At 55.0% G+C, this 14,588-nt stretch overlaps 1 protein-coding gene across 2 annotated transcripts; it reads right to left on the reverse strand.

Moving 5' to 3' along the window:
• Positions 1–1,201: 1,201 nt before the first annotated feature.
• Positions 1,202–14,459, reverse strand: MAP2K2 (mitogen-activated protein kinase kinase 2). 2 transcript variants are annotated; one of them, XM_069790213.1, is made up of 11 exons: positions 14,315–14,459; positions 12,097–12,307; positions 10,538–10,684; positions 9,800–9,877; positions 9,302–9,353; positions 9,082–9,206; positions 7,376–7,589; positions 6,418–6,482; positions 5,488–5,549; positions 4,754–4,799; positions 1,202–3,377 (listed from the first exon to the last, which is right to left on the reverse strand). In XM_069790213.1, exons 1-11 carry the CDS (start codon positions 14,398–14,400, stop codon positions 3,267–3,269), a joined length of 1,197 nt encoding a protein of 398 aa, XP_069646314.1. In that variant the 5' UTR covers positions 14,401–14,459; the 3' UTR covers positions 1,202–3,266. The 2 variants fall into 2 exon arrangements, with proteins under 2 accessions (XP_069646314.1, XP_069646315.1); XM_069790214.1 differs by lacking the exon at positions 14,315–14,459 and adding an exon at positions 12,844–12,946.
• Between the last annotated feature and the right edge of the window lie 129 nt (positions 14,460–14,588).

Here is a 14,588-nt window from a genome sequence, read left to right on the forward strand (position 1 = left end):
CCCCGGAAGGTTTTTAGGGGTGGTTCAGTATCATTAACCCCATTCTGCAGGTGGGGAAACTGAGGCAGGATAGGGAAACCCAGCTGTAGGTAGGGACTGAGGGGACCTTGGGCCCCAACACCGGGTGGGGGGATGCAGGGGTCTGGGGTGGGGGGCCCCCCAGGCTGCACCCCAGGACCAGGCCCTGCCACGCGCTGGCGGCCACACGTTCCCCGGCTGCTTTCGCTTTCCCCCGCCGCAGCCGGGGGCACGCCCAGAGCCCCCCCCGCCCAAAGATAAAGCTGCAGTACAGCCCCGTGACCCCCCCACGCGAGGGCCACCCCAAAACTGCCTGCAACACAGATATAGACAGCACCCACATATGTCTGGGGCGGGGGGCAGGACCCCAAACACCCCCATCCTGTCCCACAGAAGCAGCGAGGTTGGGGGTGCCCCTTCTTCCAGCCCTGGCCAGACCCCCCCCCATTCCTCCCTGCACCCCCAAAACCCCACCATGCTGCAAGGGACCATGCTCACGCCCAGCCCGGGGACCCCACGGGACCCCCACCAAGATTTCCAGTCAACATCACTGAAACCTGCTGCAGCTCTCATGGGTGGAGTGATTTTATCCCGGTCTCTGCAGGACAGCCCAGACTCCCGGGGGACCTCAAAGTACCAGGAGAAGCAAAACCAGGATCCCCCCCCAAAATGCCACCACAGGAGCTTCACATCAGGGACCCCCCCATGTGGGGACAGCACCAACACTGGTGCTCAGCACCACCTCCCCAGCATCCCTGGCATCGCTAATGGCACAAGAACTCTGCAAAATAAAGTTATTTTTCAATTCTGGGCCCAATTTCGATTTCGCCAAGTCTGCCCTGGGCTGGCAGAGCCCACCTTCACCTCTCCCTGCTTCTTTTCACCCCAAATATTTCAGAGCTGATCCCGACTCCCCTGGGGCAGGATTTAGGGCATCGCACCGTCCTCAGACCTTGCACCTGTTCTGGCCAGGGCTGCCTCCTGCCAAGATAATTCCGTTATCGCCTTCTTCCGCCGGAGGCGGCTGATGGGCAGCGCAGCGAGAGCCACCGGCGCATCCCGGCGTGGCCGTGTCCCCAGGCACGGTCAGCGACATGGCTCCCGTCCAGGGAAGGCCCGCTGGGGTTCCGGCTCTGCAGGGGTTAAAGCCACTTGGGGCACAACCAAGAAGAGAAAAGGCCTGTAAATGTAAAGTGCCATTTATTTTTTTTTTTTTTTGTCTCATGATGAAAATACCAAGTTTAAAAAAAATAAATTGCACCAACAAAACGCTCGATACGCTTTCTCCTCCTCCTCCTCCAAAGCCCAGCATCAAACCCAACTGAAAATATCCTAAAGCTTTATGAACTGTCCCCTTCTCCACCTCCCACTTAAATTAAGAGGCAAAAAACATAACGATGAGCATCCCCGCAGCTCTGGGGCGACTTGCTTGGGCACAAGCTGAGCCAGCAAGCACAGACGTACTCGGCCCCCCAAAATCTGGGGTCTCCCCCCCGGGTTTGCCTTGGGGGGAACGCAGCTGCCCCCAGCACTCACCCCAAGCAAGGCAACGCCATCATCCTTTGCTAGGGATGGGGAAAGAAAAGGGTACGAGGGGGTTGGGGTTACCGTGTCACGGCACTTGTTTTTGGGGGGCTGTTGTGGTGGGACCCGAGCACAGGCAGAGGAGATGTCAGCTGCCAGCCCAAGGGGGATAAAAAAAAGCAGCCCAAAGAGAAGGAAAACATGCCAAAAAAAAAAAAATCCCACCAAGCTTCCAAAAACCATCTCCTCACAGGGGGCTTGGGGATCGCAGAGGTCCCACGCAGTGGGGGAACAGGGGAGCAAGTCACCCAAAAACACATACACATGGTGAAAAATGAGGCGACAGCGGGGAGCTGCGGTGCTGGCAGGGATGGATCCGGCTGCTTTGCCGGGGCTCAGCCTTCACAGCCACGGTGGGACCCGGGGGGGGTTTACCAGGTCCTTCCCAGGCAGGGGGGGGACGCGACAGGGAGAGACCATCAGCCATGGTCAGGCAGAGGTGGCCTTCGGAAAACCCCGTGGCCTCAGGACAATGTGGATCTCACTGGGTGGGTTTATCCCCTCCCTGCAAGGCCCAGCCTAGGCACCCCACATCTCCCGGATGAACGGAGTAGGGGGCTCACGGGGGCTCCGATGGGGAGCCCTGGGGCTCTGCTACAGCCACGATGGCCAAGGCCTCTCGTGGGGTGGGCGAGAGGCAGCTGGAAGGGGAAAACCTGCAGCCTGGAGGGGCTTCACCCTTCCCCGTCCCCAGGAGATGGCGGGGTCAGGAGAGGGACCCAACTCTCGGGGCTAGCCTGGCTCTGTCCTGGCCACAGTGGACAACCGGGCTCTGCCTCCCACCTCTCTGCGCTGGCAGAAAAGCCCGTGCTCTCCCCTCGCCTCGGCACCTAAAGGCGAGAGCCATGGTCCTGGGGGGACCTGCTCACGCACCCACTCCGCAGCTCCCACCCGATTCCCTCCTGCTGCGAGCCGAGAGCTCAGCCTGCGCTCAACAGATCAAGACCCTTCACTAAATATCCAGTGTGCGACAAGAACAGGCTTTAAAACAACTGTTTAGAAAGAAAACAAAAGAAAATACAAATCTCTCCTCCACCTGCAGATGGGCCAGGAGGGAGCTCACCACTACGCTCTTCTCCAGCTCAGCCATAAATCATCCCGTACACCTCCTGCCCGCATCAGCAAGGTGCCCACCTCGTCTCCAGCCACCCCGGGCAGGATGGTGACACTGTTTCTGGCCACCCTAGACAGGGTTTCTCCAATTCCTGGCCCCACCGATATCTCTGCCCCTGAGCCCACATAAAAACCAGGGAGGAGGTGAAACATCTGCTGTGCAGGCCCTTGTCCCTGTCCCCTGCCACCGTCTCATATACATGCAAGCGTGCACACATACGATTCTTTTCTTTTTTTTTTTAACCCAAGTGAACATGTTTCCAAAAAAAAAAAAGAGAGAAAAATTAACATAAGCAGCACCACATTTCCCAAGTGTCAGGAGCTCCAGAGCTGGAGCAGAGGCCTGGAACACCCCCACATCAAAAGAAACCAACCCCGCTTTGGCTGGGGGACGGCCGATAAAGACGCTTCCGAGGGGATGGTGCTTTGCCGCTGGGACGCGAGGCGAGCGGGGGCCAGGGAGAAGGAAGGAGGGCAGTTCTGTCATTTACTGAAGGAGAGGAAATGGTGACAGAGGCAGATGTACTGACACCAGGCGGTCGGCTCGGCCTTCACACGGCAGCACGGGTGGGTGTGCTGGGCTGGTTCAACCGTAGCGTTTTGCACAGCCAGCCGGCGAAATCCACCTCCTCCACTTCGGAGCGTTTGATGAAGGTGTGACTCTGAAAGCGAAGGGAAAGAGGGTTAGGAGCATCGCCGGCTGCTCCCCGGCTCCCAAAACCCAGCCGTGCCATGGGCTAGACCCCAGAGAGGTGAAAAGATCCTGGTGCCACAGCTCAGGCTGCTCTCAGTTAGCGAAAGCAGATTTTGGAACAGTATTTGTTCCTTGCAGCCCCGTGGCTGGGATTTTAATCCCGTGCTGGCCACGTAGTCAACACACAGGCATGGGAGCAATGAAGATTTAGAGGAGAGCAGAGCCTGCATGGCCCCTGCCTGCGAGCAGACGAAAACCCTGCTCCCCTGGGGCAGAAGGTGACGGAGAAGCACAGGCAGGACAAGACAACCTTCGCACAAGGGCATGGGGCCACAAGGACACAGGCCACCTCCTTTGCAAGGGCAATGTGGGAGCACCCAGATGTAGCTCAGGGGCTCAGCATGCCGCTGAGGAGGAAAGCTGAGGTCAATGTGGTTAAACTGGGCTTGTAGAATGGTTTGGGTTGGAAGGGACCTTAAAGATCATCTAGTTCCAACCCCCCCCGCCACGAGCAGGGACACCTTCCACTAGAGCAGGTTGCTCAAAGCACTGTCCAGCCTGGCCTTGAACACTTCCAGGCATGGGGCATCCACAACCTCTGTTCCAGTGCCTCACCACCCTCAAAGTCAAGAACGTCTTCCTAATATCTAATCTAAATCTACCCTCTTTCAGTTTAAAACCGTTACCCCTCATCCTATCGCTACACTCCCTGATAGAGTCCCTCCCCATCTTTCCTGTAGGGCCCATTAGGTACTGGAAGGCTGCTGTAAGGTCTCCCCGGAGCTTTCTCTTCTCCAGGCTAAACAACCCCAACTCTCTCACCCTGCCCTCATAGGGGAGGTGCACCAGCCCCCCAATCATCTTCACAGCTCGAGCAGGTCCATGTCTTTTATGCTGGGGACCCCAGAGCTGGCTGCAGTACTGCAGGTGGGTTCTCACCAGAGCAGAGTAGAGGAGAAGAATCCTCTCCCTCGACCTGCTGGCCACGCTGCTTTTGAGGCAGCCCAGGATACGGTTGGCTTTCTGGGCTGCGAGTGCACATTGCCAGCTCCATATATTCACATTCATCTGCCCAGATGAATTGGGAAGCAAAGGTTTGTCCCAGGCACCTCCGCAGACATGGGACAGCTGGGTGGTTCCCATCCTGGACTCTGCATGGGCTAGATACCATCACTGCCTTTGAATCACAGGTGAGTCATTCCCTCTCCCAGGCTCTATTTGGCTCATCTTAAGCTCAGCCTGGGAGTTTCCAGCCTTTTGAGCAAGAGGCACAGAGGGACAAGGCAACAGTTTACAGATCTGGTGCCACCCCACTGTAGAAAGAAAATTGCTCTCCCCACTTACCATCAGCATCTTCAGATCTGCCCGTTCTGCTGGATTTTTAATTAAGCTGAAATGAGAAGAACAAGAGACCAAAACCAATGCTGAGACGTTTCTTGTGGGAAACCAGCTATCTGGCTGGAGAGTTCTCCAGCTTCACCAAAAGCCACTTGGCCTCCTGGCTGCTTTCCCCAGGAGCCTGGCAGCATGGAAACAGCTCACAAAGCTTTATCTCCAACAGCCCAGCTCCAAGGGAAAGCTGCAGGATCTGTCTCTTCTAGATTGTGTGGATGAACTGCACCCTCCAAATGGAGACAAGGACCTAACGCTTGGCGGGGGATGAGTGATTTTTATAATGTCCAGTCTCTGCGATTCAATAGGAGCTGCAACAGCATCTTCAGGTGTCCCCCCACCACTTCAGAAGGTCTGGAAGTTGATGGTGTATGCCTGGTGCCTGCAAGGCTGTGGGGTGACTCACAGCCCCAGCAATCTGCTCCACCATCCCCCTGCCAGGTTCATATTTAGAAGGTGCTGGGATACTGCTAAGCATCACCACAAATAAACTGCTTTTATGCCAACCCTTCCCAAGGCAGGAGTTCCCAGCACAATGCAGGATCATACTGCGGCCAGGGAGAGATCACCTACAGAGCATGGAGAACATTGCGTTACACTGAACATTTTGGGTGGAGCGGCAGCCTGCAGAGCTGTCAGGGAGTATATACAGGCCTCCACCTTCAGCTGTAAGATGAAATCCTTACCATTTATTTACAAACTCCTGGAAATCTTGCGTGAAAACTCCATTCGGCAGCTTGGGAGGTGGCTGCAGAGAAAAGAAGGGTTTTCTGCATCACTGTGTGTTAATGGGTCAAAACACAGAGTGTCACCTACAGTCTTTAATGAGCTGCAGAAAAGCTGTGCTCTACAGCTACCCTCCTCCTCCAAGCTGCCCTTTACAACTAGGGAACTGCTCTCTGCCATTTCTTACCCTGGCAGAACGTGGCTGGGCTGGCAGCAAACTGCTGCCCCAGCATGACACGCATGCAGCTGGGGGGGACCCCACGCTGAATCACTGCCAAAGCTGGGAAACCGAAATTGCAGCATCGCAATTCTGGATCTAAGCTCGCAAATCCCAGCTCTGGCAACGCCTACAGCGGACGAAGCCGATCCAGAAATGACAACTGGGGGTCAATTCCTACCACCCTGAAAGGAGAAGCTGCTCTTTCCACTTGCTGGTGGGATGGACCCTACCTTCCAAGTCTGGCAGGACATTTCAGCCTGGGATTTTAGCACTGGTCACCCTCATTCAAAGAGCTTCATCTGAGAAAACATGCACAACCTCAGCATCTGCACAGAGGGAGCGTTCATCCTTTGCTGATCTAAGGAGAAGCATGTTTGAAACGGCCAGTTGCAGAAGGAGCAGGTCATTACAGCCAAGAGCTCCCCTCGCTGCTCTCCTCTTTCAAGGGTATTACAAACTTCCCCCTGCAGAACCTTATTCCAAAACCAGAGATTCTTTTGCAATACAAATAGGTAACGGGGAGAAGGAAAGGACATCAGTGCAGCTCAGAGGGACTCTCTATCAAAAAGCCCCTGTTCAAGCAAAGGATTCAGAGCCCAACCTGACAGTGGACATGACACTGTGGTACCTCAGGGAAGCCCAGCAGAGCCGACAGTAAAGAAATACCCACCTCATTAACTATATAATCCAGCAGTTCAAAGATGGCCATCGCAGGCCGGCTGTCCATCCCATGGCCTGCATGGTTAAGATGACAAAAACAGTGGTGAGAGGCTGTTCAGGGACAGCAAGGGGCCTCATTTTGTGTGAAAAGCATGTGTGCTGTGGGACTTTAGCTGGGAGCGGCAGAGGCAACCCACTTGGGAATTGACTCGTGGTTAAAAAAAATAACGGAGCGAAAACGAAAACACATTCCAAAATCTTGGATTTCTTTCTCTGTGCCTATAGTCCAGATTTATTTCCTAGCTTGGAGCATTTGGAGAGTACCAGACCATCTGCTGTGGCAGGCTGGCAGCGCTTCTAGAGCCTTCTGCTTCCAAGCAAATGGCTTGAGCAGAGCCTCCTTCAAACACCTGTGCCAGTGTGGTACTTCTACAAGAGCTCCCAGCAAAGCTGTTCCCAAAAAGCTGCCCCAAGCTTGAAAGGAACCTGCTGGCAGCACGGGTAGAGCCTGAGGAGCAACATGGGCTGTGACAGTGTCCCTCAAAGCATCTCCTCCAAGGGATCCACATCCCAACAGCCTGCACCATCCCCAGCACAGGGTGATTTGCTGCATGGCTTGAGCCTTCTCATGGGTCGCAGCAGGGTCTAAAGGCAGATTAACTGAGCTCTTCAAAAATCTTAATAGACCCTGGCTGACATCCTGAGAGCAATCTCCTCACCTCCCCATGCAAGACCAGACTCCTGCCTGTGCTCATGAGGAATTACAAACCTCCGTGGTAGAGTGGATACTGCTGGAGCATTGACATGGCTCCATCTGCTCTGCAGAGAGGGGCCTCTCTAGAAACACTCACCTCCCCACCACAACCTCATCCAAAATGGCCTTTGGCTAACCCAGCCACACCGAACACAACCCGACCCCTTCGCCCCCACGTCTGCATGTTGTTTCCAATGCATACGACAGCCCCTACCACTGACGGGGCGTCCTGGGGGCCTGGCCCGCGGCGAGATGCTGTGAGACTCTCCCTCTGCCCCGTCCACCACAGGACGGCCAAATATTGCTTCCAGTTCCTTGGAGTCTGGCGGGGGGATTGGGTACCTTCCGATAGACAGCTCCACTAACGACAGACCCATGCTCCAGATGTCAGACTGGACCGAGTAGTGGGTGCCCTGCAACCGCTCAGGCTGGAAGGAAAGACCACAGAAACACACACTGACACAGAATATCAATACGCAAAGTCATAAACATCATGCACTGAAATTAAATAGATGAGACTCGATATCCTGACAGCCTCTCCAGCTCAGCTCTCCACCCCTTCAGGGAAAGGACTGTCCCAAAGGGGTCATGTGCAAAGGGGATGCAAATGAAAGATCATGTGCAAACATAAAGCACTTGTATGCAGCTAATCAACAGCTAGAGTTGAGCAGCATTTACAGCTGCTTATACTTAGGAGTCCAGAGTACACAGTAGGAATCTATTTCTCTGTATGCTGAGATCTAATGAACTCAATTTATTAACAAAATTTTTTGTTTTCTTGCTCATTCCTGTTAATACCCAAGAGGAATTTGAGGAGCAGAAAATCCACTCTAGGCTCTTACCATTGAAAGAGAAATAAAAATTAAAAATAAATCAATCAATGCAAGTCATCCATACTGGCAGCTTTGAGTCAGCTGTGCAGACCCAGTGGCTGAGTGCAAAGGAGATATTATTTTTAAATAGCCACTGTCTAACTATAACTGTACTTGAATAACCATTCCCAAAATACGAGAGCAGCTCAGACCTAAGCACTGAAGTGTAGTCTGATGGCTTTCCAAATAACCCACCGCTCGTTCCCAGCCACAACTACACATGGTGAGGTGAGAAGACCCACACCTACCCTCTGCCTTTCAGCCAGCAGAACCTGGGGAATCAGAGCCAGCCAGGAGGTGATTTTATTGTCATGGACACCATATTATCTGCAGTTGAGCTAACACTGATGATTATTCTCATTTAAAGGAGGAGAGGCACAATCAGCTCTTCCTGCAGTTCACTCTCACTGGCTGACTCCAATTTGGCTTTAATTTCCCATTAGCCTGTACAAAAACCCAGCTGTACTAAACTGGTTTTACCCCAATTTTGCCAGCAAGTGCACATGGTCAAAGCAGCAGAGGAGGTGCATGTATCAGCATCTGCATCCCCTCCACAATCGTTTTTCTGCACAGAGCTTTGCATACAGAAAAGAGAACGATGTTTCTGAACCCACAAACACTCGCCAAAATAAAACATGGAAGCATTTGTAGGATCTGAAACATCTTTCCCTGTAAGTCTCTGCACTTCCACATGCCACCACCACTAGCCAGGCACAGGCTGGAGTTGACAGGACACCGACTCCTCAGGAGGATGAGGAGGCATCTGCTTCTCCAGCACAGGACAGTGCCTCGAAGCACTGGGCTTGCCCCCGATGTGAACCAGGAACGGGGCAGTCCAGATAAGGAGGGAAACACAGAGCAAAACTGTAAGTGAATCAGACATTACATTCTGATTCTGTAAGAGCTGAGTTGAACCCAAATTGTAAAAAACAAACAAACAAACAAACAAAAAAAAACGCCAAAAAAACCAAAACCAAAAAACACCCACCAAAACCAACCCCCCCCCCCCCCCAAAACCCAAACCAGCCAACAGTTGAAAGGAACTTACAGACATGTAGGACCGAGTTCCCACAAAAGAGTTTGCCATGGAGTCAATGAGTTGACCGCTGACCCCAAAATCACACAGCTTAATCTCTCCTCGAGAATTAACCAGGATGTTAGAAGGCTTCACATCTGACAACAACAAGAGACAAGAGCATAAACACAACTCTAGGTAAAATACAGGGCTCTTGTACTGCAGGCAGTTATTTTTAGGTTCCTCCTCTCACCTCTGTGCATGATTTGGTGCTTCTCTCTCAGATACGCCAAGCCTCTCAGAACCTAGAAGGAAACCAAAGACAGGATGAGGTCAGAGCTGGGAAGGGAAGTGCTTTCCCTTCAGCAGGACACGTTGCATCAACTCTGGGTGCTGCCACACTGCAGCTTGGCGAGGAAAGCCATCCCATAGTGTCCACGTGTCTCAGGGTTTGCAATTTGTCATCAAGTCAATCACAGATCTTGGGTTTACCACCTGAGAAACCTTCTCGCAAATCTCCAGGAGAGGCCAACACCAGCTGGTGCAATGCAAGGGGTTGGAGCTATGGAGAGTGGTTACGAATATGCTTTCCCCCCTCCCCTCTGGCACACACCACTGCCTCTTGCCCTAGGTCAGGATAGGAAAGTGCGTATGGGGAAACGAAGAAAGCTTCCTAAGGTAATACAAGCATTATTCCCAAACCGTGCCCAGCAAATGCTTTCTGGAAGCCTGAAGAGCCACCGTAACTCACCGCTATACTGACTTTCCCCAAGATCTCCTCAGGAATTCTTTTGGCTTCTTTCAACACTTGATCCAAAGACCCACCATCCTAAAACAAAGAACACTGAAATGACCAACACGCCAATCGCCGGCAGGAAAACAGAGCAGCTGGCTGTACAGGCAAGCATGCCCAGGGAGGGCAAGTGGTATATGAGCAGTACGTAGCATCCCAGCTCAGCTGTCTGCAACGACTCGGCATCAAGCACACTCTGTTTACAGCAGAAAAAAAGATAGCTGGTAATCAGAGCTCAAGCATCTCGCTGAAAACTATTTTAATGCTATCTTCTATCAGCTCTACTTCTTGCTATTAGTTCTTAGCTTCCTTTCTCTCAGTGGTAAATGTGAAGATGATGCTGTCAGCACTGATCCAGAGGAGCGACAACACTATTCACTGCCAGAGACAACAGAAACTGCACACTGTGCTTCACTGCAAGCTCTGTAGAGTGGCAGGTTTACAACATTTCCTTTTGGCCAACCCCCCAAACCTCTGCTTCCGCTTTCCAAAAAGTCAATCTCTCTGTCATATCAATGCCTAAGCAGGAGAGTGCAGCTCCTACCAGGCACACAGTGGCCTTGCTGCAGCCAGAGCAAGGAGCCATTGCAGCTGCCAGCACCCTAACCCATTTCACTTGCAATTTCAAGTCTTGGGGAGATGCAATTCAGAACACTCCAGGGAACGGCAGTTTGCAGAGGAGGAATGGGGACTCACCATGTGCTCCATGCAGATGGAGATCTCTCCGTCACTGTAGAAGGCTCCATAGAAACCCACGATATATGGGGAATTACACTCGTGCAGCACCTGCAGCTCTCGGATAATCCGATTCCTGATGGCTGGTTTGATTTCTAAATGAATCAGCTGCCAAGAAAGAAAAAAATATTCAAGGTGTAATGCCTGGAAAAACTTACAGGAACCACATGAGTAAGTCCTGAGTGTTGGAAAGAATAAAAAAAAAAAACCATCTTCAAGGGAAGCTCTGCTTTGGCATAGACTTTTTACCATTTGCAGGCTAACATTAAGGATAGGTAGAGCCCTGTGCAGCCTGTTAGCGACTGAAGCAACTGCCAGCCATGTAACACCCAGAGATCACACAAGATACAGAGCGGAAAGACAAGTCAGAAGTTTGATGCAGATCTGACTCAGCAGACAGGAACATTTTCACAAGTTCTGTAGGTGTTGTAAGAATAGGTGCTCTGATATCAAGGAAACCACAGAAAGTAAAAAAATCCCATGAAGATTATGCACGTGAAAGAGCAGTTGCTTTATTCCTTGGGCTCCACATAGAGTCAGTTAACACAGCTGTGGGTAGAGGCTAGAAAATACGATGGCAGGTCAGATAAAAGAGCCACTGTTACTGTAAGCTCTAGGACACCCTACCCCAGGGACGTCTGTCCTTCCCACAGACCTACAAAGGCCAGCATCTACAGGCAGGACAGCAGCTTGCCTTCGCTTCAGTTTCTGAACATGGAGCTCCCAACAGTCTTAAAACCACCCAGTGACAACCAACGCTCCCAAATCAAACACCCTGGAAGACTCTGAGAACTCAGCTGAGAGTGAAGCCACCTAGAGAAGCGGATTTGCTCAAGAGACCCGCTAAACCATCCCAACAGCAGGTGAGACCAGACTTTCAAGGAAGCTGTCCTACAAATGAATGGTTGCACTGTTCTCACTGAGCACTGCCTTTTCTAATAGGCAGACAAAGCATCTCCTAGTTTTCTGCTGTAGGGCACCACAGTAGAAGACGTTGCCCATAAACCTGCATCTGAGAGGAACCACTGTCACGGCTGCTTGGAGCTTCCTTGGGGATCTGTTAAGTGGGGGGCGAGGAACATGTGTGCGCCAAACCCATCCTCCACCGGCCATTTCCAGTCCTCGTTAGCAACGACCTAGGATCCTCAAGAGATGTGCTTCCTACTGCTTCTATCCAGTTTAGCTGAGTTCATTAAAACCAGCTTCACTGGAAAAAAGAGTAAACGTATGTTTTTACAGAAGACGCTCCAAACCCCAGGGACCTGTTGCCAAGAGCACAGCCTCTCCCAGGGGAGGACTTGGAGACAGGCAGGGCAGCTCGGAGATGAAGCACGAGAGGCTCCACGTAAAACCTAGCTGGGGCCAGCCAGGACCATGGTCCTGACCCAGGCGAAGTGGTTAGGGTGCAGACAGGTCACTGCAGAGACATCCCAAAGGAAGCTGGCTCTCCCAGACCCAGGGCGAGTGCCGGACGCTCTCTAGCACGACACCACCACCCACTACTCCCACTCCCCCATTACCTTCCGTGCCATAATGAGCCCTGAGGGTTTGTGCTGCACTTTGGTGACCACACCACCATTGCCAGCCCCCAATTCGGAGATCCTCTCAAAGTCATCGTCCTTCAGCTCGCCCACTTTGGCTTTCTGTGTGAGGAAAGCTTCCAGGCGCTTCTTCTGCTGCTCGTCCAGCTCCAGTTCCTCGAGCTTCTTCTGAAGGTCCACAAGGTTCGCCCTGGAGAGGGGAGGAGGAGACAGGAGGGATGGTCAGAGACTACAAGGGCAGCATCAGAGAAAGAGGGTTGTTTTTTTTTTAGGGAAGTGGAAGGAAATAACTGAAAACCATCGTCTGACATGTACTCAGCCCCTGATACAGCAGCAAGACTAAAGCAAAGCTCTGGAGAGAGGCAGGGCTCAGCTCTGGTGCTGACAGGGTCACACGGACAGCGAGACCCATGGTGCAATATCTGCCCAACACGCGCATCTCCTCTGGAGAGGAGCTTTAGTGCAGTCAGCCGTTTTGGGAAAGCCAAGGAGTAGAGAAAATACTTCAATCCTTAAAGAGGCAGCACAGCTCAGCCCGGAGAGAACAGCAGCACCAGCAACCTCTCCCTCTCCCAACAAGGGAAGCCAAGCTTGGATTTTTCTGTGAAACATGAGAAGGGCTTTCCACGGTGTCCAGCAAGCCCCTGCTCCATTACACCCCCCTGCTCCACCACCCCCAAACCCACCGCTCCCAAGCACAAAGGGGCATCTGTGCTCCCCCAGCACCTGCTGCTGAGCTCCCATTGCCCGCACAGGGTCCAGCTGCTCTCTCCCATTTGCTGCTCACCATCTTATCCCCCACCACCCACACCTAGGGCAACAGTTCGGGACGGTCTCACCCCCACCCCTTCCATCCCGCACCCCCATGCAATGCTCTGCCTCCCCCTAGCACTGCCCATGTCCCCCTCTCCACCATCACCCTTTGCCCCACACGTCCTGCCCCCCCAGTCCTGATTACCCCCCCCAGTCTTGCCTGCCCAAGTCTAAGTCCCCATCCTAGCCCCAACCTCTGTGCCCAGGCCTGGTCCCCACACGCCCCAGGCCTCGGCTGCCCCCAGACCTTCCCCCAGCCTCCTCCGCTTTCCCTACCACCCCCCCCAAGCAAACCTGGGGATCAGCCCAGCCTCCACTCCTGCCGCATCCCATCCCCACCTGCCCCAGCCCAGCCCCTCTAACCCTCAACCTGCCATCCCTCCCAGCTCCAGCTCCCGGACCCCCTACCCACCCCAGACACCCCCAGGCTGGGCCCATCCAGCCCCCCAGCCCCAGCCTGACCCTGCTCCCCCCAGGCCTATCCGTGCTTCCCCCCAGGCCTGCCCTGACCCTCCTCCCCCCAGGCCTGTCCTGGCAACCCCCCACCCAGGCCTGGCCCTGACCACCCCCCAGGCCCATCCCTGCTCTCCAACCCTCCAGGCCTATCCCTGCTGCCCCCAGGCCTGCCCTGACCCCCCTCCAGGCCTGTGCCTGCTCCCCCCAGGCCCGTCCCTGCTCCCCAACCCAGTAGGCCTGTCCCTGCTGCCCCCAGGCTTGCCCTGACCCCCCTCCAGGTCTGTGCCTGCTCCCCCCAGGCCCGTCCCTGCTCCCTAACCCACCAGGCCTGTCCCTGCTCTCCCCAGGCCTGCCCTGACCCCCCTCCAGGCCTGTCCCTGCTCTCCCCAGGCCTGCCCTGACCCCCCTCCAGGCCTGTCCCTGCTCTCCCCAGGCCTGCCCTGACCCCCCTCCAGGCCTGTCCCTGCTCTCCCCAGGCCCGTCCCTGCTCCCCAGCCCACCAGGCCTGTCCCTGACCCCCCTCCAGGTCTGTCCCTGCTCCCCAACCCACCAGGCCTGTCCCTGCTCCCCAACCCACCAGGCCTGTCCCTGACCCCCCTCCAGGTCTGTGCCTGCTCCCCCCAGGCCTGTCCTGCTCCCCAACCCACCAGGCCTGTCCCTGCTCCCCCCAGGCCTGCCCTGACCCCCCTCCAGGCCTGTCCCTGCTGCCCCCAGGCCCGTCCCTGCTCCCCAACCCACCAGGCCTGTCCCTACTCCCCTCAGGCCTGCCCTGACACCCCCCCCTCACCCCGGGGTCTGTCCCTGCTCCCCTCAGGCCCGCTGCCCGCCCTGTCCCGGCCCTCCCAGGCCCGGTAACCCACCCCCCCCCCCACCACTCCGCCCCACGACCGCGGCGCAGGCTGGGCGGGCCCCGCCACCACTCACTCACTCGGCGGAGCCGTCGGGACTCGGCCCCTCGGCGGCGCTGGGGGCGATGTTGAGGGCCGGCAGCACCGGCTTCCTCTTGGCCAGCATGGCCGGGCCGGGCCGCGCCTGCGGGGCCTTAACGGGGGCGCGGCCGCGCGGCGCGGGGGCGCGCGGGGGCGGGGTCAAAAGGGGGGGCGGGGCCGCGCGGGGCCTATGGGGCCGCGCGGGAGGGGCGGGGCCAGAAAGGGGCGGGGCGGCAGAAAGGGGCGGGGAGGTGAGAGTGGAGGCGGGGTTGC

This window comes from Haliaeetus albicilla, chromosome 8, assembly GCF_947461875.1.
Source record: "Haliaeetus albicilla chromosome 8, bHalAlb1.1, whole genome shotgun sequence".
Lineage (NCBI taxonomy): Eukaryota > Metazoa > Chordata > Aves > Accipitriformes > Accipitridae > Haliaeetus > Haliaeetus albicilla.

Excerpts from the sequence above, each read along its gene's own strand:
- MAP2K2 (XM_069790213.1), bottom strand. The coding sequence starts at position 14,400 with ATGCTGGCCAAGAGGAAGCCGGTGCTGCCGGCCCTCAACATCGCCCCC. Across the intron at positions 10,685-12,096 it reads GGCTCATTATGGCACGGAAG|CTGATTCATTTAGAAATCAA; the intron begins GTAATGGGGGAG and ends CTTTCTTGGCAG. Across the intron at positions 3,378-4,753 it reads CAGATCTGAAGATGCTGATG|AGTCACACCTTCATCAAACG; the intron begins GTAAGTGGGGAG and ends CTTCGCTTTCAG.